At 42.2% G+C, this 25,380-nt stretch overlaps 2 protein-coding genes across 4 annotated transcripts in view; both read left to right on the top strand.

Moving 5' to 3' along the window:
• The first annotated feature begins 1,808 nt into the window (after positions 1-1,808).
• LOC112571938 (NXPE family member 1-like) lies at positions 1,809-10,211 on the top strand. Of its 2 annotated transcripts, none has more exons than XM_025251353.1 (5): positions 1,809-2,163; positions 2,749-2,984; positions 3,456-4,328; positions 4,861-4,913; positions 8,274-10,211. In XM_025251353.1, the coding sequence occupies exons 2-5, from the start codon at positions 2,845-2,847 to the stop codon at positions 9,044-9,046; spliced, it is 1,839 nt and encodes a 612-aa protein (XP_025107138.1). In that variant the 5' UTR covers positions 1,809-2,163; positions 2,749-2,844; the 3' UTR covers positions 9,047-10,211. The 2 variants fall into 2 exon arrangements, with proteins under 2 accessions (XP_025107138.1, XP_025107139.1); XM_025251354.1 differs by lacking the exon at positions 1,809-2,163 and adding an exon at positions 2,182-2,219.
• A 412-nt stretch (positions 10,212-10,623) lies between these two features.
• Positions 10,624-25,380, top strand: part of LOC112571939 (inosine-5'-monophosphate dehydrogenase 1b-like) — a 32,514-nt gene continuing 17,757 nt past the window's right edge. The window contains exon 1 of one of the 2 annotated variants that reach the window (XM_025251355.1): positions 10,624-11,947. In XM_025251355.1, the coding sequence (XP_025107140.1) occupies positions 11,844-11,947 (104 nt within the window). In that variant the 5' untranslated portion in view covers positions 10,624-11,843. Of the gene's footprint in view, positions 11,948-15,285; positions 15,787-25,380 lie in introns of those variants that run through there. The other variant, XM_025251359.1, reaches the window with a different exon arrangement.

The following is a 25,380-nucleotide window of genomic DNA, read 5'->3' as shown; positions in this document are numbered from 1 at the left end:
ACATAGTCACAGTAATACTCTGTCACCGGAACTGAGTCTGGATGTACATGAAATGCTCGAATTTACATACAGTTCTCGTAGTCCTACGAAAACTAGAGTAGTTCACCTTTTTCCTAGTCACATAGTGACGTATTCAGCTACCTTCGAATCGCATCCAGGTCCTCAAAAAGATGAGCCGTTCTCTGGGGAACATCTCTTGGATTTTTCCTAGTTGACAGTAATCCCATGAGAGAAACACTTTGTTCTGCACTCGTCGCCCAGGAGTCTTATCAGTATCGGTTCCTGGCAGAAACCGTCCTTCGCTTCTCCGAGTGGGACTCACGAACTTCAGGAAGAACTGGGTAGATATCCCTTGAAAGCATACCCTTCCCCGCGTTGTGTACGCTTCGCGTCTCGGTGACGAAGCTTCTTGTTGTTTCCACAAATGATCCCTGAAAATCTTGTACTTCCTTGAATATTTAGATAGGCTAAATTTCTTTGTACGCTGACTCCCAAGAGCTGAGGATTTTACAATTGCCGCTAAAAGCTTAAGAAAATTTTACACAAATAATTCTTTCCATTGACAAAATTATTGAAAAAATATGGTTCACACTCTATAACTTGTATTGGCAAGTGAATCTCTTCACTCCCAAATTTGTTTCTTTTCACATACGTCCTTCTTCTAAACCTCTCTTTCCGGTAATATCAAATCTTTCGCTCACCACTACTCAGTCTCGAAAACATTCAGGTCAATCTCTCCATTCCCTCACTTTGACATGCACATAACAATTCTTGACCATTCAGAGGTGATAACCCTCGTCCCTGATAATTCAGCAGTGTCATTGATCGTTTTAACTGTTCAGTGGCAATTTGAACTTGTGTATGTTTATTATTACAATTTGAGATCGTGTTTCTATTTTTATTTACAGGAAAGTCAAAAACTGATGGCTTTCTGTTACTGCTGTCAATCAGTGGTCCATCCATAATTAAGTGGTACTTTATTCACTCATGCACATCGTGCATGTGTAAGTGTACGCAACAAGAAATTCACCAAGGTTTATAGTCACAACAATGTATGTTCTGAAATCGTTGTTGTCGACCACGCTGAACACACCAACGACAAATCACAGGCAGTGATAGCGACGTCCGTGGCTGAAGAAAATGAAAGATGCAAACAACCGAGCCAACAACTAAGGCTTCAGCACAGCAAGGCAGCCCTTTGAACAGATATCACATGCAGAGAAAGAACAGCGTACCCGAGACGAGAGCTGCACCCAGGACAGAAGATTCCGCTACACCACCGGACCGCTAAAGGCGGGACTCAACATGTCCTGGCACGCACAGTCACCTGTTTTATTAATAAAAATTCGTGGTTTTATCGACTCTCTCCCAACAAACAAGAAACGACCCACTGGCTTTGCGTATACCGCTTTGAATGGCTGTAAAATGAAGACGACATGTTAGGTGTATTGGTTTGTTTCCCCCCCACCTACCCCCGTGTCTTTATTTTTGATGATTCTGCCCTGTTTTATCTACCTCCTTTCTAACTGCCCCCTTCAATCAAACAATATTTAATTTACGACATTTAGTGCGAAGTGGCTACTTTTACAAGGGAAGAGTACTTTGGCCCACCGCTGCATACTATTCTTGTTCTCTTGATCCCTACTTTCACTTTCATGTCGCGGCGCACACATCGGTGACACAGGTGAAACTAATGATAAACGCTTTAATAATTGCTTTGTGAATATTAGTCCCGATTTTATTCTGAGAGCTACTATGTATCCATCCATTTTCAGCAATGATCGTCGAGGATTGGGGTGGGGGGGGGGTGAATCTCCAACGTACTATTCTGCACCACCGATCACCAAAAATATGACCCGTCCATGTTCTCTCGAAAGCCCTCCAACTCAAAAAGACACGCAAAGCTCAGGTTCACTCCCGAGTGAAAAGTTGATAAGGACAGGACCAGCATTGAAATGTTGCAATAAAATTGATATTAGCCAGAGAGACACGTTGACCTCAACATCTGACGTGTTCAGTCAGGGCTGAGAGTAAGAGAGGTAGGAGGGTGAGGTGGGAGGTGGAGATATCGGTCGCATGTTTAGCCGGCAACTAAGGAAGGAAAGGAAAGGACAGCGGGCTATGACTGTCGTGTCACCCCAAGGACGACGAAAAGTAAGCCAGGTAAGCTGGGATTAACTCATTGAAGACGGCGAGGCTAGAGGCAGTTTGACCCACTGGTGCGCATGATTTTACCGTTTTTCAAAAAATCATAAAAAATAACTAAAAGAGGTAGAAGAATAATTCAAACAATGATAGATCAAGATGTGTGGAAAAGAAACAAGCTTACTTGAAACTTGCTTGAGAACTCACTTTATATGAAGTGAAGTATATGTGAACTTTTGACAAGTATAGGTTTTGAATGTAGATGTGTTTGGGATAAAAATTACATGCGTTTAGCATATATAGAGCATAGAGATTTGTTTGTTTGTTTGTGTTTAATGCCGTGCCAGCAACTAAGGTTATATCACGGCACTTGATGACACATACACACACATACTACACGAAGACACAGCAAGCAAAGTTTCAAATATGGAATGTGAAGATTTATTCTCTAAGTTTTAAACGTTTCCTTGCAGGATTATGTAATTACGTTGACGTAGGTGGTAAGAACTGTGTCCAGTTTGCGTTTGGTCAGAAAATGTGGAACCACTGTTTAACAAGAATCTCTCTTTTTTTCTTTTTTTTTTTTTTTTTTTTTTTTTGCAGCAAAATGTTACTTGTTGGCGGGGATCTGTCTGATGAGTTCTGGCTGGCGAGAGTGACGAGTTGTCTCCCTGATGGGTGAGTCTCCATATTTAATTGATGCCCATCGCCCGTTTGACGATAATCTCCACGTCGACTACGGCTATGCTTTCAGCGATGAGGAAATTCGTGAAGTGTTCCAGATCATTTCACACTCTGCTGAAGGTCGGATTTCTTTTGACCATGGGATCAATCATAAGGTGAACGTCAACAAACTTTTCTTTACTCTCTCTCTCTCTTCCCCCCCCCCACGGGTCTCCCCCCCCCCACCCGTGGAAATGAAATCTTACTAGCTTACTAGCTTACCGCAGGCGGTTTTTGGACAGTGGTCGATTTAGGCTAATATTCTCTGCTTAATTACAGTCTACTGGATTTTATTTAATTCATTTGTGAGAGTATTAGTAATCTAAGAACATGCCTGCGGAAAGCTTAATTTTTAGGCTCGTTTAAGGTCGATTTGTATCAACATTTTGAACTTTCATGTTTGATTTGATTCTCTCTTTTCATGCATTGAAATTTACTTTATATCAGCTTTGTCCCTGCTTCGCTCTTTCTCTCTGAGTGTATTCGGTAGCAGCAGTAGTAATAGCAAGAGGAGTGGAACATATGGTAAGAATGAGCAGAATACTAATATGAGAGAAAGCTGATGTTTCTGTTGGTGTGGGTTTCAGATGTTTTTTTCAGATGTCGTCCCTGTTTAAAAACTTCAGGAGGGTGGAAACGTCCACATTAGTTGTCACCTTTCCTTTCGAAGCTGCCTGTTTCGGGCTGAGAAACTCGCAATACGGATCAAACCGGCTGGACGAGACCTACTGGCTGCTGACAAGTCTTTACGAGAAGGACAAACTGGACTTCCAGGAGCTAGAGGCCTACCCTCTATCCGACGACGTTGACCTGTCTGACATCAGCAAGGAAATCCTTCGCGACGAACCGCTGCAGGATCTTAACGGCGTCGCCGTTCACCTGACGTCAACAATAGGTATCGTGGAACCTCAGGACAGGGAACTGCGTCAGGGAGACACACTGAAGGTACGCGTGGACCTGAGAGACTCCCAGGGAAGTCCCGTGCACAAGGGAGGTCACGAGGTCAGAGTATGGATGGCTGATACGTCGCAAGAGTTCTCTGCCGCTGCTGAGATCTACGACTTCCGAAACGGAAGCTACCTCGCCGCCATTCCACTCCTCTGGACCGGAAATTCTACTGTATTTGCTGCTTTGATGCGACCACGTGAGTACGAACACATCGTCTTGGAGCAGCTCCGAAAGCGGAAAACCTCCAGACCCATTCTCGCAGGTTTTATTAATGGTAACTTCAGCGAGACGACGGTGTGCATGCCGTACCCCGTCATCCCTTGTTATCACGACGTCTGCAATTTCACCTCAGAGAACGGTGGCCTCCCATGGTACTGCGGTAAACCAGTCAACCAGGAGCTGTCCTGCGACGATTGGACTGTCGCGCGGCTTCCGAAGATAGATGTACAACTTCGAGCTGGAAGTACGCAAGAGGTCCTGCTCCAGAAAAAGATAAGACAATACTCTGACAAGTGAGTACCTGGATGGGCAGAGATGCTGCGACCTTATATTCGTCCTTCTCCACTATCCCCTATAATCAACGTAAAATCATCAGGTCTTCTGAAATAAGTTGATATTATAGTGCCTTCCTCATATCAATTTTTTTTCTTCTTTTTTTTCTTTTTTTTTATCTTTAAAAAAATGTAGATGAATTTTGTAACTATAGCCGTTCGTAAGTTTGTATAGTAAACGACAGCTTCTGCACAAATTTTCATACATTAGCTTATCTTTCACTTTCTATAAACTCTGATGCCTTGGTTGCTCTAACCATTCGACTGACCGCGGACATGCACTTTATATTTTCTTAATATTCTTCATCGCGAGTAAAAACAGTTGGATTTGAAATGAGCATTTAGACTGGATAGACATGTCATAGCGGATAAATGTCAGACCTAAAGAAAGACTTACTCCAGAAAAAAGTATCAGTTGCAATTAAAATATACTGTGCAATATATTTACCATGGCATATTTACCAATATTTTTTGTTGTTTGTTCTTGTTTAAGGGAGCGAAGCATTATACGCCTTCCACAAACCATTAATGTTCATGTTATGAAAGGTAAGGATGGTTACATGAAAGAGAACGTTTGGTCGTAAACATGTCAGAGACAAATAAATATTGATAAAACTGCCGCATAATAAATATTTTTAAATGCAGGGACGAATCCTTGCAGAAACAGAATTGTACGAAGTAATGGTTCGCCTACTTCCTTTAAATTTCATGTGATGTGCTTGTCAAATTAAAGAAAATTGAAATAATACAACCCTCTCTCTCACACACACACACACAATCACAAAATCTGAAACAAAATTGTAAAGAACAGGCCCCGTATGCAAGAAACACCGTTAGCCAATCGTCGCGATAGAGCCTTTCGGTCCGAAAGCTATAGCAGCGATAGTCTCCCAACTAACGTGGTAAGCAGGGACACGCCGATAGAGCTCCAGTAGCTTTCGGCGCGGGAAGGCAGTTCTATAAATAGCTTCCGGGTAGGCCCGAATTTCATGCGTTACTGCGCATGTATTTGTTTTAAAAGTAGCGTTTACTTTTTCTCCCTGACGATGTCCTTTTGCAGAAAAACGGGAAACAAAACATATGCGACATGGAAATTAAAATTTTGTTAGAGGAGATATCCATGGAAAACAAAATTCTTTCCAGCTGCTTCTCAAACAAAAGAACGATACCAAAAAAAAAAAAAACCCCACCAAACAAAAAAAAAAAAAAAAAAATTTGGAAAAAAAAATTGCGGCCAAGGTGTTGGCAAGCAGGGTGGCTGTTCTGTACCAGAAATAAAAGATAAATGGATCTACAAAAATAGACAAGGCTTCAAAAAAAAAAAAAAAAAAAAAAAAAAAGGAGGCAAATAAAACAGTTGGAGACAAGGGAATATGAAGAGGCTGTTGCTGCAATCCTTGGCAATAACACCTACCCTGATCAGTGGTATTGGAGGTAAGTGACACATTAACTGGCTAAAAAAGTATATAAAACAGTAAATGACAGAATAATTACTTATTTATATAATAGAAAATGTGATTATGTTTTGCAAATCAGCTGGATGTAGGGAGGGGAGAAGTGAAACATTGTATGCGTTGATGTTTAAATCACGCTTATAATTGTTAATATTACACGCTTTACATTCTTGGTAACTGGGGACACAGCACCACAGGTTGAAATGGGTTGGTTTAATCTTGCCTCAAATGCAACCATTATTTACTTTTCTTTTATTGTTTATACATCAGCTATATGCTTGTTGATTAAATGAAGTACAATTTTTAAAACATGTTTTTTATTCCAGTGAATGGTCCAGATTCACAGGAGGTAAGCAGGCTGAATAATTTCATGTTTTACGGTGGCTCTGTTGTGAACTTTGCGTGCAGAATGCTGTGTTCTGAAGTTTGTGTGCAACATGTTGCCATCTCAACAATACACAATGTCTTAAAATTTACATAGTGAAATTTATTTTACTCTCAAACAGTTACAATCACACATTTCAAAACAAAAGCAAAATGAAAAGTGAATAATTGCATCCACACACAAATATATATATCCACATTTAAATGATATTTTCTGTCCATTTTTGCAGGATTGATAATTTTCTGACACTTTACACTAAATCAGTTTGTGGATAACATCACTTTTCTTTAGAATGCTATTGATGTATATGCAGAAATCTAATTGCCACTCTTGCAACCATCATTTACTACATATTTTTCTTTGCTCTGCCACAGAATATTCAAGTCCCTTCAAATCGTTGACAAACTTCTATCCGTCAACACCACCCTGGACAACTGGAAAACCCTTAGAATGAAAAAAAGAAAGACAGCCAGCAAAGGAGATACAGAGCAACAGCTCATGATATAACATTTCAAAGACCAAAAAGCAGTCTATTATAAGCCAAATGGAACTAGAAATTAAAATCTCAAACTAGAAGTCTGGCTGCTAAACGCTAAATAAGCAAGCTAGACAAAGAGAAAAATGATAATTAAAACTAGCAATACTGCCAGTGTATGCATTTTTGTATATTAGAGTGGATCTGTATACAGTTAAAAAATGTGGGTGACAGTACAAAGTCACACCCCCCCCCCTGCAACAGCTACTCAAAAGTGAGATGCAATGCAAACTAAAAAATGTGGGTTACAGTACAAAGCATCAACACACACAAACTCATACACCTGCAACACATATTCTGAAGTGAGATGCAATGCGAAATTTAAAAAAATGTGGGTTACAGTACATAGTCTCACACACACACTCACCTGTAACAGGTATTCAGAAGTGAGATGCAATGCAAAAAAAAAAGTGGGTTACATTACAAAGCATCAACACACACACACACCCTGCAACAGGTATTTAGCAGTGAGATGCAATGCAAAATAAAAATGTGTGTACAGTACAAAGCCTCAACACACACAAACTCGCACACCTGCAACACATATTCTGAAGTGAGATGCAAAGCAAAATGAAAAAATGTGGGTGACAGTACAAAGTCTCAACACACACACACACACCCTGCAACAGGTATTTAGCAGTGCAAACTAAAAATTTTTGGGTTACAGTACAAAGCCTCAACACACACAAACTCTCTCACACAATGCAAATCCTATGTCAAAAACTAGAAGGTTTGACTGTCACATTACAGTCATGTTAGTCTGCACAATACCTAAGCTAGGATGTTAATTTTGCCTTTTTCAAATTTAAAATATCATTTAAAAAGCAACTAATCACGGCTAAAATCAAATAGACAACAAGCTGAACAAGTTTTATCAGCAGATTAATAACTGATTTATTCAGTACCTGTAACAGTGGAGAAAGCGACGCACGTCGATTCGAGGATTCGATTGCTGCTGCAATGTCATTTGTCAGTTCTAAACCATCGTGTCCTTTAAATTTATATTTCTGGTAAAGTTCTTGGTCGTTGTACCGGTCCACGGGAGGATTCCTGTCCCGAAAAACACGTTCGCGGCGCAAACAGCGTCGAATACGGTCCCCGAACCTCCAGTCCGCCATCTTGTGCTTTCGGTACGATAGCGAGCTAACGGAGGGGTGAGGCTCCATTAGCCGTAGAGCTACGATAGCCGGCTATCGGCGGTCCCTGCATGCGAATTTTCCCGCGCTATCGTGACGAAAGGGATATCGTACCTTTAGCGGCGCTATCGGTGCTCCCTGCTTACGGGGCCAGAGAGATATTTAACAAATATCTTATTTCACTCTAAAATATATAAGAAAAAAGTTTTTTTATCGTGGCCCTCCCCCCAATCCACCCACCACCTGCGCATGCGCTTTTCTGCAATACCCCACTGAGGTACGGATTTTGAAACTGGTTGTGTTAGAATTCTAAAGGTGACCGTGAGACGCCCTAACGAACAGACAGGCTAATATAGAAGATTACAGCACCTATTCTTGTGTCTGTTTTCAATATAGGAAGTTTCCAAACAAGCAGCCTCCCATGCAACCAGAAGCCCCCGCGAGAGACGTGGACCGACCAGTCACCTCACGGCTACTGGCAACGCCGACAGTGGCGCCACTTAAAGTGTCTTCTTCCCTCCCTGTCGCAAGACTTCGTCCACAAGTGTGTGCGAAACAAGACCTTCGTCATGTTAGGGGATTCGAACGCCCGAGCAATTTTTAACAAAGTCGCGCAGCTGTCGGGGTGCCCGAAGCGAGTGGTTAATCCGACCAACTCGACATTCACCATGCAGCTGCCGCAAGCGTGCCATAACGCCGAGCTCAACTTCAGCCAAGAGTGGCACCCCCACGCTTACCCATTCGTGAACGTACAGAACTGGGCGCTCCGAAGGTACCGAATCTCTCCTGCCGAGTACATGGCGAAAATCCCGGCAACGGGTGACTTCGTCCTCCTCGTCCACTTGTACATGCATTTTCTCTGGTCTGACTCGCGCATCTACGCGATGCACGTGCGTGACGTGGCACGTGGAGTGCGAGAGCTGCTGGCGAGGAAGCCCAGGACAAAAGTTGTAATAAGGGGACCGCACCCGTGGAATTGCCTGGACGGAGACTTTCACGGGTTACGCAGCTTTTACATCCTTAGAAAGGAATTCCAAGGGCTGAAAGATCAAGTCTTCTTCTTGAACGCGTGGGACATGAACGTGGCCAATGAAAATCTCAACACACACCCGGACAATTACGTCCTTGATGCCATGACAAACATCTTTCTCGGCTTAATCTGTTCGTGACCTGGCCATCGGTTAATGTGTAGATAAAAACAGTGACAAATAGGTCTCTTGGCCTCTAAATTTGTTTCTCATTACCTAAATTCTTCGGATTCGAAACTAAAGAGAGGTATAAGAGGGTAAAAGCAGAAATATTGACAAAGCAAATAAGTAATCCAAAACTGTTTTGGAAAAATAAAATCTGTCCGGATCTAAGTGAAAGACGCCTACAGGATGAAAATATTACAAAAGATGAATTGATCAATCCCTTTAAAGACGTTTTCCAGGATGATAACCATCATATACCTGAGTCTATTGTATAAATCTGCCTGGAATAGAGGAACTTGACGAGACAATTAGAGAGATTGAGGTACGTACCGCAATACAAAACATCAAGTCCAGTAAAACCTGTGGCACAGATAACGGGCTAGTAGAAATGTTGAAATCAGCAGTTGACCTTTTAACAAAATATTTTAATTCGACTTTTGCTAAAGGGGAAATGTCATAAACCGTTAAATTTTGGCTCCGCCTGACGCTGATGAACATAGACCATCTACCCAAAGAAGAATATTTGCTTTTGTACAGCCTAGATGCTATTGGGGAAAAGAACTGGGTTACAAACGTACGAGTAATGTCGGGCACTATGGGTTTCAATCATGTATGGTTAGACCAGGGCGTGCTAGCGATGAAACAAAGAATAATCGATGTAGGTCAGCAAGAAGAGATTTCTCACATGAGGCACAGTGACCGTTTCTATCTGTATCGTGTTTATAAAAATGCCCTCACTCCAGAGTTATACTCTGAACGTGTAAATGTAAAATGTTTTAGGGATGCCTCGGTTAGTTTTCGATTGGGAGTCATTGACATCAATATTCACAAGAACCGCTTTATTTATAATCAGAACGCTCACACATAAATGACTCATTTTCATTTTGTGTAGGAGCCACTGAGGATGAAACCCACCTTTTGTTTCACTGCCCTCAGTACAATAATATTCGCCATTGAAATGTTCCTCCAAACAGCGAAAACAAAGTTTCTATTGAAACCCTGATTTGTAAAAATGTACACAATATCAAGCAATTAGCTTGGTTTCTATTCAAGTGTTTCTGTTTAAGAAGGGATAAAATAACTACTGAGATATGAAACATGTCACTATGTAACACTTTTAGAAACCCCTATGTAACGCGAAGTGTACAAATGTTTATGTATGTTTATGTGTGCCTGTGAATGGGAGCATGGGTGTGTGTGAATGTAGGGGAACGAGACTCACCTTTTGATACTGGCAGTAATGGCCAGATGTCATTAAAGAATTCGAGTTCTCTTCTACTCTCCCCCTCCTACCCCTCCCTGTGACTGCTGCTGCTCTCTACATGTGGCCCCTGTTTACATTGTTTACATTGTTTACATGGCCAGCTGCTTTGCCGCGACAGCCGTAGCTGCTGGCTTGGTGCAGAATAATAATCATCCCCCACTTTCTACACACACCCTGCGACTGCAAGAACAGATGGTATCCTCTAGATGTCGCTGCTTTCGCAAACGTCGCGCGTGCGGACCACGACTGGCTCTGCGGCGAAGGGCAGCGGCGGGGGATGTGGACTGGGCTGTAAGGGGGATGTGGGAATGTGGACACGAGAAAAGGACGAGATGCAGGTCTCGACACGCAGATTATGTTCCACCATATCCCAATCATTTTTTTAAAAGAAGAAATGCAGCTGGCACTGAGCAGTCGAATGTACATACGGGCATCTCGTGGAACTGGCTTCGCGCGACTTCGATCAATGAAAGCTTGCAGCAGCAGCAGCAACAGCAGCATCAGCTGCGCTGGCGTCGACGACAGCTGAGCGAGAGGCTAGCTGCTGGCGACCTTGAGCACAGGGACTGGAGACAGCAGCACCCGGCTCCATCTGTGTGAAAATTGGGAGGAAATCGTTTTCTTCTGTGAAATGACTCTCTCAGCAGCATCTGATGCTATAATCGTGCTGTCCACCATGCAAGCAACGGAAGGGAAAATGGATCCCCACATTATCGCCCTGATACAAGGGATCGTGGTTCTGCTCTGAAACACTGAGGCCACAGACAACATTTGCGGCGCTGTTGTGAGCGGATTTCGACTGGATGATTGGGGTCTGGTGGGTTCCTCTCGCTGAATGGACACATGTCAGTGGATTCAGCATCAGTGTGACTTGAAATGCCAGAATGAAGTGACTTTGGAGGCAAACGGTGATTTCACAGCTTCTCGTTCATAAACTGTTGTAGACAGGGGCTGTTGTCTAGATGAATATAAAGTCGAACTCTCCAGCCAGTAAGTATATTCCGGTTTCTGTGTCTTCGGGAATTTTTTCTTCTGAGATTAAAGGCTAGCCTGACTCGCTGTATTTCTCTGTTAGAACTTAGGCGAGACAACGTGTGAGTAGGGCTGTGTGGACAGACATTTTCAAAAATTCTGAATCTTTTCCATGTGCCATTTGCATTCAGATGTGGGAACACGTGCTTGGGCATCGGAAATACTAACACTCCGATATATTAATAAGCTCCAATCACCTGCAACCAACTCAATTTATCTCCTTCCTGTGGTCCACAGAGGTAAAGCCAGGACGCAAAGTCTTTGTCTATGTAGATATATGTGTATTTTCTGTCCACTGTGCGCTACGGATTGACGAAGATCTGTCTGGACCTAAGAAGAGAGTGGCGGAAAGAAAGAAAACAATACAAAAATACCAGAAGAAAATTATAAATAAATAAAGACAACAGTCCAAAGACAACAGCGCTGTCGGACAGACGTCATTTCCGGACCTGTGGTGTGCTGCTGCCTCAGCTGTGAATGTCTTCGGTAATGCAGACCGACCACCACAACGCGGCCTTCCAGTCGGTGGGAAGACGGTGTTCGGACAGGCTACGGCAGCAGAACACGCCGCAAGACTCCAGGTAAGCCACGTGGGACGTAGGCGCCACCCCCTTAGTGCAACGTCATTTTACGTGGTTTCCAGTATTTGCGAGACGGTTCGCCCTCGTCTTCGCCACGTAACTGTACGTGATGTCACGTAGTAGTGCTGATAGCTACCTGGCGCTTTCACAGTCGTATGTGCTGGGAGGTAATTTTCCCCATTATCTCGCAGTTTGAAGGGGTGACATTTCCTTAGCAAGTTGTCGTTGGAAAGAGCAACAATTTTTCCAAAATACTGTCAAAGTATACACAATGCAGCACACTGATGACTATGTGTAACAGCTAACACTAATGCCTGTGTTCAACAGCTAACACTAATGCCTGTGTGTAACAGCTAACACTAATGCCTGTGTAACAGCTAACACTAGTGCCTGTGTGTAACAACTAACACTAATGCCTGTGTAACAGCTAACACTAATGCCTGTGTGTAACAACTAACACTAAAGCCTATGTGTAACAGCTAACACGAATGCCTATGTGTAACAGCTAACACTAATAGCTATGTGTATCAGCTAACACTAATGCCTATGTGTAACAGCTAACACTAATGCCTGTGTGTAACAGCTAACACGAATGCCTATGTGTAACAGCTAACACTAATGCCTGTGTGTAACAGCTAACACGAATGCCTATGTGTAACAGCTAACACTAATGCCTGTGTGTAACAGCTAACACTAAAGCCTATGTGTAACAGCTAACACTAATGCCTGCGTGTAACAGCTAACACTAATGCCTGTGTGTAACAGCTAACACTAAAGCCTATGTGTAACAGCTAACACTAATGCCTGTGTGTAACAGCTAACACTAAAGCCTATGCGTAACAGCTAACACTAATGCCTATGTGTAACAGCTAACACTAATGCCTGTGTGTAACAGCTAACACTAAAGCCTATGTGTAACAGCTAACACTAATGCCTGTGTGTAACAGCTAACACTAAAGCCTATGTGTAACAGCTAACACTAAAGCCTATGCGTAACAGCTAACACTAATGCCTGTGTGTAACAGCTAACACTAAAGCCTATGCGTAACAGCTAACACTAATGCCTGTGTGTAACAGCTAACACTAAAGCCTATGCGTAACAGCTAACACTAATGCCTATGTGTAACAGCTAACACTAATGCCTGTGTGTAACAGCTAACACTAAAGCCTATGTGTAACAGCTAACACTAATGCCTGTGTGTAACAGCTAACACTAAAGCCTATGTGTAACAGCTAACACTAAAGCCTATGCGTAACAGCTAACACTAAAGCCGCCGCTGCTTGGCTTTAACGTTGATGTTGTTTCTGCTGATGATGCTATTATTGTCATCAACTATTCATCGCCAGTAAAAAAAAAGATTTGGCGACTTTGCGAATTAATAGACTAACTCACTGACACTTAATCAGGGAATTACAAATGCTGTGCTCTTATAAATAAATAAATTATTTGATAACGATAAATAGCGCAACATCAAAGTAGGAAAAAACAAAAACTCGGATTAAACAAATAAGCGTGTTTATGTAGTTTGCATAAATAAATGAATCAATACTTTAGTCACTAAATATATAAAGGACTTTAAAAAAAAATTCTGTATATCTCTTTCTCTTTCTCTCTCTCCCTTCCCTCATTCCTCATCTCTCTATCTCTCAATTCTCGTTTCTTTCTCCTTCTTTTCTGACTCTTTCCTTCAATGTGAGCATCCGCCATGGATTCTTTTGCTCCTATTCTCTCCCCGCCCACTTTTCTGTCAACCACATGCAATATGTACTGTCCTCCCTGCCCACTGTGAGAAATATAAAGTGAACGGCAGCTGCAGCGATCATCAAAGACAGACGACGGAAGATGATTGTGAAAATGAAGGAACTAAAGAAAAAAAGCAACAACAACAACAACAAATGAAGACAGAATTGACTGATGGCAAGCAGAGGAAGACTGAAAGACACCAGAACAGCCCTAGTTCGATGATTAAATATCAAAGGCGAGATTTCAAGCGTGACGCCTTTGGACCCATCCTCCCATCCTCCCATCCTCCCAACCCGGTAAATGACTCGCGTGTGCTGCACGCCCTGCACGTGTGAAGCAAGCATTTTTCAGCGAGAAAGTTGGTCGATCACAAGAGGCATGTCTCCGGCGGGAAACGCCACCCGGAGTACTTTAGATGAGGATGATGATGCTTCGATCGATGGACTACTGTGTGTAAAAGGCTCGTAAGTGTGTGTGTGTGTGCGCGCGTATATAACATAGGAGTATGAATATTTTACATCAGAATAGCAAGGAGATGAACCTTCTCATCACCTACCTCCTGAAATGAGGTGTTAGTTTGTAAGTTACCATTGTTGACAACATTATTACAGTTGTCGTTAATGCCGTCGTTGATGTTCTTTGAAATATCTTCAGTTCCTTGATCACCGTTGTGGGTGATGGTCACAGTGTCACATTCTTCTAGCGAAGTCCTTTTAATACCTGCTTCTTTGTCTCTCCCTATTCCAAATAATTGTAGTGTTTTATATATATATAATGCGAGCACATCCGTATGTCAGTTATGAAGAAAAAAATGGATGAAACGCAGGCGGAGAAAAAGAATCGTACTGAGCTAACATATTCGATATCAGGTAAATAAACAGTGGGGCTTGTCGTGACTTCTGACAAAGAACTACTCAGAGGAGGACTTGTCGCAAGGGAGCCAGACACCTGTACACAGCACGTGCTCAATGGCTAGTCAGTGTGAGTGGTAGCGCCTGCTCAGATGGCACAAAAACTGGTTCAAATGGTTGAACCGAGAGGATGAGTGAGCGAGTGTGCAAATAACATCAACCTGCGAGAAAATGTGTTTTGGTGTGTGTTTGGATGCGTGCGCGTGCTGCCATCCAGCAATTCTTTCCATGGACTATCTCGAAAAAAGAAGAGCACTGCCATCAAACCACAACATAGACTCTCAACCTAATCAGCCAAGATCAATGGAAGGAAAGACGGTTCATGGCATGCTGATGTTTAAAAAACATTATTATTTGCGGAAACGGGTGCTGCTGTGAGAAGTGGGTATTGCGGCTGCGGCGGCTGCGCATCGAACAATCAATCAGCTGCACTTTCCTTCGATGGTTCGCGGCATAAAAACGCAAAATAAACAAAAAAATGAAGCCACAGAGCTAAAAATAGAAGACACCGTGCAAGAAGCAGGCGCTGCTTCGCGGAGTCGCGACGATCCCGCTGCTGGGCGCGCAGCTTACTCCGCCCGGCTGACGCGCGAGGATGTGAACCAGAGACCTCTGAACTCTCGGTAATGTCAACTGTCGCGAAAGATTGAGAGAAGGAGAGTTATAATTCTTGTTTATTCGCACATCGCGGGTGGCTTTGAGCTCGGTCTGTTTCGTGGAGTACAGCCACCCAGCACCAGTCTCGAACCCTCGTTCGGGTGGAATCAGCCTCGAAGGATAAAACGCACATCGCGGGCCCTTAGCTTCAACCTAGACAGTTGTTACCTGAGGATAAAATGGACGTCACCAGTTCTGTTCTCACCCGGCGCCACTGACTTGTCGTCTGCTTTCACTCGTGCGGTGAAGTCGCTGCTGTGAAGGGTGTTGACTTGGAAAGAGGGTTAACCACCCTTGTCTTTATTGCTGGGTACATATTGCTAGCACTGGCCTCGACAGGGTGTGTTTACCTCTGGAAAATCCCCCTCCTCCATCCAGAAAAAAATTGGGAAACACCCAGAGTCTCAAATGTTAATTGAATTAGTCTCTTGTGACGAAAGCGCAAGCATATTACACCAACGGAGTTTCTGAGGTCACAGTTCACAGGACTTTGAGGTCAAGGCAATGGCTCAATGGAGGGAAGTAAGGTGAGAATTTTACCTCCCTGATGTTTGCACTGGGGCTGTTTGTGTAGAAGACTGACACACTCGTGTAAACTTTGCACATTCTTGAATATGTGTACATGCATAAAACATGCATTATTTTGTCTTGCAATTCTTTTTCTTCTCTTCCTCCACTCACCCACTGTCTCTCTATCCATCTATTTATATCTTTGCGAAAATAAATGTAGTGTTTACGTTTCTTTGTTCTGCTCCGTTCAACATAACTTCAGTTTAGGGTAACTTAAATACGATCGCATTGAACAGACGTGTCGGGTACGATGCCCTCGAACAGATGGAGATAGCAGAATGGGCCGTGACTGAACTGTATTTTAATAGATTAAATGATATTCACATTTAAGTTTTGTGGGAATTTTTTTGGTTGCATTTGTTAAAATTAGTGCCGTGATGTGGAGCTGTTTACCACTGCTTTCCCATGTTTACCATTGTTTACCACCAGTTTACTGCTTCTCCCCCTGTTTACCACTGCTCTTAATGATCTGGATGATATAGTATTTGCTTTTTTTTTCTTCGGTTAAAATTAGTGCCCGGTTATCGAAGCAGACGATAGATTCACACCGACGTCAAATTATCTAAGTAACTTCACCTGGTATAATCTTTTTGTATAATGGCCGCCTATCGTGACCATTGAACCCTTACCTTCCGTTTTTACGTGTTACCCACTGGACAGAACCCTTTTGGCCTCCCCCCTCCTCTCTCTCTCTCTCACATACCCTGAACAAAGACATCACTTGTGTAACCTGTCTCAAAGCCTCAGTCTAACTTTACGATATTCTGTCAGCCTTGCGAATGTCAAGTCAACCATGGTTTTCCCATAAAGTTTCGTGTTTGCACTCAGTTCAACTCGTGGGTGAAAAGAAACACACCCTTTACAGTCCAGCAAAGTACCCTCCCTCACAGAACTCTCTACAGGTCTTTGCCTCAGTGCAGTCCTCCCCCTTGACTCGTGAATTATAAAACAAAGTTTTATGAGATTTGCTAATGAATTTCAGTCACGTGATAGCTCCTGATTATATGCAGGTAGCAACAAAGTTTTCTACAGAAAGAGGTGAGCTGGAGTTGTGAAGAATTTTCTGAGAAACAAAGCGATTAAAATGGAGAGTTAAAAACACTTTACTCAAGGAAATTATTTCTCAAGACTAAGAACATTGTTCTTTCAAATAAGTAATGCATAATATTTCCAATTTGTAGCAGTCACGGACACTATACTTCTATAGGCTTCTCTCCCTCGCTCGCTTACTCGTTCTTTTTCTTTCATTCTCTAGGATTTTGCATAGAAAATACTGTATCACTTTTTTTTCGCGAACAATCAAAAAAATTATATATAGAGAGGTTACAACCAAACAGATCAGCATCTTGTAGACAAAGTGTTCAGGGTTTACAGCCAATGTTTCAGAAAATTGTGATTTTTATAGAGAAATGTACCACCCTGCCGTGACCTCTCCTATTTCTTTTTTCTTCTTGCTTTTTTTCCGCCATGGGGATTATATGCTGTGAGTTGTTTGCCAACTGTGACGGCGGACATGCGCGTGTTTTTCTCGTCACGTGCCCTGTGGCTGCTTCGATCCTTCAAATGTCAGGTGCGTGTCGCCGGTGAGCTGTCGATAGAGGGAAACGTCACGCCAGCCCTTTGCGGAAGGGATGATGGCGAGTAGGTCCTGAGAGCAAAAGGCTTCACCTCATTTCCATCCGACTTTCCAGATTGAGATGCTCGCGGAGGAGAAGAAGAAGGGGGAAAAAAAAGTGAGGATGGACAGACGCGCCAGAAGGACACACTGTGACGAAGCTGTTTGTAGATCGGCTGATGATCGTCTGTTGCTGACCTCTTGCGAAAATAAGACTTTGTACACACACACATAATCGCAATCCAAATAATGGAGGATGAGTGCAGGCTGTCCGCAAAGACCAGGAAAGTGGGCCATGATGGTCTTACTCTGCTAATGGGAGGTGGATTATGTCTTTCTGGAGGATAATGCAAACAAAAATATATTCATTCCGTTATTTCTCATCAATATCAGAGTGCACTTACACTTGCACTGTATTCCATTTCCTAGCAGAGAGATGACCTGGCGCGAGCTCAAGATGACGAGGCAAGTCCGTGGCCTTTAAACATCATCTATATCCGGGTGACAAATGCGCTCGTTTTAATGAGCGGTCGTGAGGCAACTATGTCACTGGGACAGCCATGTTTTCTGCAGTGTCACCATCATTTCGGGTCTTTCAGAGTAAGTTATGTATTCGACCTTAAATTTTGAAAGAACCGGGTTTGTACACCTGTCAGTACCCGGTCCGAGATCGGTTAGACTCGAATGTTATGGGGGTATCAAGAACTAGACAATCCTGCCCCCCTCACTTTTTATTTCTGCTCCGTGGACAGATATCACTCAAGTTCATGTGTAAATTATTTAAACGTATATATTCTAGTACGAGCACTAACTTTAATTGCCCTTGTGGATGAATAACGTGGTAGATATGAATGATCGGGGTAACTCACGTAGGGACAGTCCGGTGGTACAACGGTTGAGAGAGATTGTCGCCAATACCCTGAAGCTCGGATTTCGTAGGTTCAAATCCCATTCTGGGTTCACTGCTTTTTTTCCCCCTTCTCCGCGCATGACATCTATTGACATGGCCGGCTGCTTGGCCTTGTTGAGATATACTAGCCCTTTGTCGTCGGTTGTTCCCCTTTCAGTACTACAATGTGATTTCAAAGGGGGAGGGAAGGAAACAGGAGTATCAGGACAAAAATAACCCCGACGGCCAACCTTGCAAACAGGTGTTACTTGCAGAGTGCCCCAAGGTGCGATCTGAACCTGTAGTGGTCTGTAGTGCACCGAGGGCCCTGAGCGAGGTATGCAAACCCCGCTAAGTGGGGTACAAAGTGGGGTACATTGCAGTGTGAGAATAGCCTTTTAACCACTACACTATACACCGTATGATGTCGCCCACCCTCTACAGGTTGGCTGGTGTATACAGGTCCGCCTTATTTAGTTCTCGACATTCTTGGATTCCCTAGTTGTTCACTTTGCCTTCTGTGGGTAGGAGAGAGGCTCCCTCTTCTACATGCCATGTCTTCCACTCGGTGAACCAAGAATCACTGCCATCAAGACCTTTACCTTAATGTCCTTAAATTTCAAGGGAACGGTTCCATTTTAAAAAACTGAAACAGATGAGAAAGTTATTATTCTATGTTTGGGGCAATGAGTTACTGGTCGTGTCTGGTATCAGTCTAAAGTCTATATCTTTAAATGCAGTCATTAAAAAAACTATTTAAGAAGAAATAATGAAAGAAATATTTAAACAACTTCCATGTAAACTTGTATGGATACACACCCATATTTTTGAAACGGATGACAGGCTTTTTTCTTGAGCTTACCCACACTCTCATTTTTCGTAGGAGAGGACAGTTTACAAGAACAGACTTGAAGACTTAATTACACCTACTACAATACAAGACAGGTAGAGTTTGCTGCGTTCCACGCGATCTTTCCGCACCATCGGTTTCTATTCCATGGCTAGAAAGCTGATGGCCTGGAACATCAAAGGTCTTTTCAAAAACACAAAAAGAACGGAGGAGAAAAACCCACCCTGTCATGTTTTGTGTGGCGCTGATAAGGTTAGAGATAATGAATTAAAGGCAAGATGTGGTTGATATTTATAAGCACCTACAGGAAAAGTCTTTCTTCAACTAACCTATGTTGTCAAATATTTGAATATATTTTGGCAAATTTGAGTCGTTTGCGTGTCACGTAAACACTTGTCAAACATAATCGCACATTCGATGTTGTATACGGGTGTCCCTTATCTCCGTCAACTTTGACCCACGGCAGGCTTGTCGGAAATTTTTGAGAAATGAATTCATGTTCTGGGAAAACAGAAAATGCTGTTGGCACAGAGCTTTGGTAACTTGTCTCCTCTCCCACGCATGATAAAACACTTTCTTAACAGAAACCTCAGGTATTCGATCATCACAGGTGATATTTAATAAACAGTCATGCCAGCTAATAAAACATATTTTTTGAAGTTTTGTTTGTAGGGAGCTTTGCTCACCTCCCTTTTTAATCATAAGAATGCTAACTGTGGATGGTGCACACTGGGACACATATCTGTCCCCTCTGTTGGTGTATGTGGAGGTGGGGTAGGGGGTGAGTGGGTACGCCTCTTTGTTGCTTTTTGTTTGCGTATGTCTTATGTAAGCACAGGTGTGTGGATGTACGTGCAATATTTTATGTCCGTGCATATGTATTACTCCGCGCTGTGGAAACAATCCACTCTACAGTTTTCGTTCTCTCATTTTTTTATGTTTCCTTTCGTCGTTCCTGTCATAGATGTTTTGTTCAGTTGTTAACCCCTGTACAAGCCTTGCGTTGTCCCCACCCAGTAATCGACACGACCAACCTCGACAGAAAACATTTTTCTATGTTTTTATTTTCTTTCATTTTGCTGTACTTTTTATGTCCAGCCATTTAGAGGCGCATATCTACTCACTCATTTATGTGTCTTGACAGCTCTTTCCTTTCAGTCGCTTCGGTTTCGTGTTCAACAACATTTTATCGCCTGGTCTGGCGCTGTGTGGGTCACACTTGCCTTACACATAACACGCATGAACGACTACAGCTGTTAATACCTCACTTAAGTCTCCTAACTTACAAAAATGCATCGTCTTCCAGAATTTTATTGACCCATAGCTACCTCGTATCCATTCTTTTCTACGCATGGTCCCTTCTGAACCTCAAGGAATTTTTTTTTTAAATTAATTTTTGAAAATTATGATGCGTGATATTGAAGAATCACACTTTTGTCCCAATATTTGCACAACTCCATAACCAGAAATCTCTGTACGGCTCTGGGGTGATGTACCTGGAGTTTGGGGAGGTGTGTAAAAACCGGGCCAAACATGATCAAAGGTGCATCCATATTGGTCCATTCCGGCTTTAAAGGGCAACACGAGTGCACCATTTTTCTTCATGATCGGTTTAAGTTCAAAGCGTTGCTCGTGGAACTTTCCAGGGTTATGTGAGCTTTAATATTGATCAAAGCAGTGTCAGAACTTACTTTAAGCACATCCTGCTAGTCTGCTTTGTCTTAATAACAAAGTTGTTGTTTTTATCACAACTTCCCTGCTTGGTCATGAAGGTATCGCATTTAGCACTCCCACCGTGTTTACAGCTTCTTGTCTTAATCACGACTCCATGTCACAATAATGATTCAGTCATATCTCTTTTGGTTCTAGATGACGATGACGAGAACCCTAACTGTTATCTTAATTAATTTCTGTCTCAGTGGTGCTTCTGTTTTTAGCCTGCCGTCAGTACACTCTTGTCGAAACAATGATTGTGGCTATACCGCGGCTTTCTCTCAATCTCTGAGGGAAACACGAGCATCCAGCGAACATTCCTAGAAATAGAACATAAAACATCATAAAAACATATTCCGCTGGTAGTTTATGGCGAACAGGCACGAGAAATGTTAATGTTTTTTGCTTAATCACACCTGGATTTGTTGAGAAAACAGGAAATGGACGAAAATAGCGTCGTCTGCATGAGCTGAATTCGAAGAGGAAAGATGCTATCCTTGGTAGAAGAAAACAGACCAGGACAATGTGCTGTTGCTAACTGTTTTTTTAGACACCAAGATGGAGTTCTTTTGTACTCATTGCCATTTCCTAAAGATAATGGCTACAAACGCCAGTGGATTAACTTTGTTCAGAGATCTGTCTATCCAGGTTTCTGCTTTGTTCAAACGTGCCGAGTGAACTTCGTCCCCAAACCGTATTCAAGAATTTGCTCAAAGCATTTCAAAAGTGATTGGTATCCAGTCTTTTACACAGTACAGGCAAGTCTTGGACCTTCAATAAAACGAAGAGATTTTCTTCCCACAGCAGTGCTAACTATACAAATATACACGAGCTGTTCAAACCAACTACGGTTTCCGGTAAAAAGCTGAAACAAATATCAAGCAACATCGATACTGTTCTGGTTTACAAGTAACATCGTGACACATTGACAAACACATCGTCAGACGTATTTTTATTCAGCACAATGCTAGAAACAACTGACAATATGAGGACACCATTGATGTACGTGATCGAAACAGCTAAGATAAAAAGAAATGAGGAAGACAACGTAGGAGGAGCTGAAAAGGAAACACATGCGAGTGAATTTTGCATGAAGGTAAACAAGAAAAAAATAAGTTTTCCCATTGATAAATATGTTTCAGATTTTTTATGTTATATTATTATATTTTAATGGTTAAAAAGTCATAATCAGAAGTCAGTTGCAACTATAAAATGAAAATGCAATGCTGAAAATTAACCATCTAGCGAAAACGTTACAAGAGCTTATGTTAGACAAGTGCACAATTGAAATGCGTTTATGTTTTATTAACAAAAATATACATAAAAAATGTAGCTCCAATGCACTAACTTAATAACTAAATCAATAATACCATAACGTAGACTGCAATGGCCGTGATTGTTGCCATTAAATTTTGAACTGGAGAAGATTCATTTACCACTCTGTCAAGTGAATTCTGTTTTTATTTTCTAAACTTCAATCGAAGCTTCTAAATAATCTTCAAATCTGTAGGGATGTCTTCCAAAATCAGCCGTTTCATTTTTCTGAACAAAATAAATGCTTCTTGAACACGAAAATCTGAGCGATGTTTCTTCGTCTGTCGACTTAAATCTTGAAAATGAAGTATAATTATGTACTCATATTTTGGGAGTTATTATTTTTAGATGAACTTAGCCCGATCGTAAAGAAAAAAATGTTGCACTCGTGTTGCCCTTTAAAACCCAACTGGACAAATATGGACGCACGTTTGATCATGTTTGGCCGCGTTTTCACACAACGATTATACTTATCTACAAACTTTTTCAAACGATGTCAAACTTGTTATTTGTTCTGCTAAGAAGGACGAACATTGCTTGGTAGATTCGAACTTAACCAGGTGAGGGGGAGAAGCGGAGTCGGACTCACGAAACCTGCTTAAGTATCGTGTATCCTGTAAGCCTGTCTAACAGGTATCGTGCATTGTGTAAGCCTGCTTATTAGGAATCCTGTATCCTGTATCCTTGCCTATTAGGTATGTTGTATTCAGTTCGCCACACAAACAGAACTAGAGCTGAACTCCACCTGTCCATCAAAATCAGCTTAAAGAGCTTGCGTCTACATACAGCAAAGAGAAAATATTATTCAAATGACAGCAAATCATTGCACCAAATGATCAAACATTACCTGCCAGCCAGCATAGCAAATACGCCAGAGGGTAGGAAGTAGAAAGGGAGAGAGAAAGCAGATGGAAAATAAGATTTCAAGATTGTTTTTTGTTGGTTTCTGCCTCAATACACTCCAATAAAGTTTTTATTGTTCTGAACGAAGAGCCTTGGTCTGACATTGTGGTGGTTAGGTAAGCTTTCTCTCTCTCTCATATGGAACAGAACATGAAAAGGTTTCCAGAAATTAAAAAAGTCACGGCATACATCACACGAAAGAAGGGTGCTCATTTAAAATCAAAGCAATATAGAAAGAAAGAGAAGCTAACAGGTACTTTGAGTCCCTCCAACAGCTTGGACATGTTCTAACGTGCATGTGGTTGCCAGCTATTAATGGTGAACATTAAAAGGTATTTTAAAGACTTGGGAAAGGGCTGCATTGACACCTTGCTGTTAAGTGTTATCAAGTGTAAGAAATTACAAGGCTAGACGACTTTCTCGGAGTATTGCAGAAAAGGAGGTGTGGGCGTTGAAGGGGGGAGGGGAAAAAAACATCGACCAGAGGAACAGTGTCGATCAACAGAGATAAATAAGTGTTGAGGTCTTGGGGACAGTGGCAGCGTGCATAGAGACATAAGTGTAAGTACATATACAGGTGATTGAGGGGGGGGCGCTTCTTGTGCCTGGAAACATCGCTGACAACAATGCTTGGCGACCAGCCGCTGCCAGAACAATCAACAAATTCTTATAAATGTAAATAAATCATTAAACAGCATACAAGACTCCATAACCATATAATATTTTTAATACGACGAGTGCTGAAAACAGTTTGTTTACGTGGTAAAGATATGGGTCCGTAGACAGGTGATAAACAGACAAATATTCAGAGTCAACCTGTATTACCTGAGTCTGAAAGTGCATGTAAGCAGGTTTAGCAACCTGATCTTACCTGCAAAGGTTTTTTTGTTGTTTTTTTTTTCGGCTCGACCTCGTAAGCTAATGGGTAGCTTTCATCAAAATCAGGGACGTGTAAACAAATTCGTGAACAAAATGAAACAGAAGTTGTGCTGACTGTGCTGCAGTGAGCAAGTCAAGCGTGATCTGGGTAGAGGGTGATGGGGGACGGGGATGGGAGAGAACTGAGTTCACGGACCGTGACCATCGAAGGTTTTCTCGACTTGGAACCAGCCGGGTAGCTGACTGCACACTGCACGGACGCTGAAAAGCGAGGAAGGTAGACACCAACAACAAACAACAAACAAGACAGCGAACAGACAGATCAAAAGGAACAAAAACCACAAGCCCATTAGAAAACTTGTCAGAGAAGAAAGGGAAGGACAGTCACAGAAAAAAAAAACTACGGAAAGAAAAAATATCGAGATTGATTTTTTATGCAAGGGTATGGCTACGCAGTCGAAGTCATCAATAGACATCATCAAAAAGCCACTACAGACATAATCCAGCTACAAACGAGACCAGAAAATAGACTTCCGTAAAAAAATGTATAAAACAGCGTTCACGTAAACATACACTCTGCCCTCGCCACCAAGGAAAGAAAAAAAATAAGTATAAAGAATTTGACATAATGAACACATCTATAGGATTACTTTTAATGGGTACAGATCACGTTGTCTCATTGAAGTGTGCTTGTTTTTATTTTTATTTTTTTAACCATTTTTTTTTTCCTCGTGGGTGGTCCGGTGGCGCAACGGTTAGCGCCTGTCGCCAGTGCAGCGAGGATTTGATGTCCTGGGTTCAGATCTTGTCGCGGACATGCTGCTCTTTCTATGGCATCTGCTTATAGGGGCTTGCCGTTATAAAACCTTAGTTTCTGGCTCGGCGTAAAACAACAATTCATCCTGCTTCTGCTGCTTTTGTCGCGATGGGTTACCTTGCACGTGAAGCCCGTTCTCAACGTGTGAATTACGTCCTTCGTACGGCCTCGGCACGTTTTGCTGCCAAGCTCAAGTGCTGTGACGTCACGCCTAGTAACAGAGTACCCTAGTAACAGAGGGTGCAGTCAATATACAATTCGGTGGATTTTTAATGCAACAATTAATTCTCTCTCAAGAAGGAAGAATGGAACTGGTCGTCGTCGCAAAATACGGTTCATTGTAAATTGTGGAGGCGAGTACTTCAACATTCGGCAGCGAAGAGATAAAAGTTCATCGTCTACCTCAACAATGAGTAACGACGAAAGATAACCGACTAGTTTCCAAGCTACCACAAACTATTTTTCCCTCATAGGCGCGTGTCACCCTACCCTCCACCCGACGATAACAAATCCGCCCACCCAGCCATCCACTTCACATTAGAGGATAAAAATATTATCAAAATAAAGATCA

This window comes from Pomacea canaliculata, linkage group LG9 (assembly GCF_003073045.1).
Source record: "Pomacea canaliculata isolate SZHN2017 linkage group LG9, ASM307304v1, whole genome shotgun sequence".
In the NCBI taxonomy this organism is placed as follows: domain Eukaryota; kingdom Metazoa; phylum Mollusca; class Gastropoda; order Architaenioglossa; family Ampullariidae; genus Pomacea; species Pomacea canaliculata.
This window is presented reverse-complemented; position numbering and strand designations above follow the sequence as displayed.

What these genes read in the sequence shown, in the direction of transcription:
- LOC112571938 (XM_025251353.1), top strand. Translation starts at nt 2,845, where the DNA reads ATGCCCATCGCCCGTTTGACGATAATCTCCACGTCGACTACGGCTATG. An exon ending in ATAAGACAATACTCTGACAA is followed by an intron (nt 4,329 to 4,860) that starts GTGAGTACCTGG and finishes TTCTTGTTTAAG; the next exon opens with GGAGCGAAGCATTATACGCC. An exon ending in TAATGTTCATGTTATGAAAG is followed by an intron (nt 4,914 to 8,273) that starts GTAAGGATGGTT and finishes TTTTCAATATAG; the next exon opens with GAAGTTTCCAAACAAGCAGC.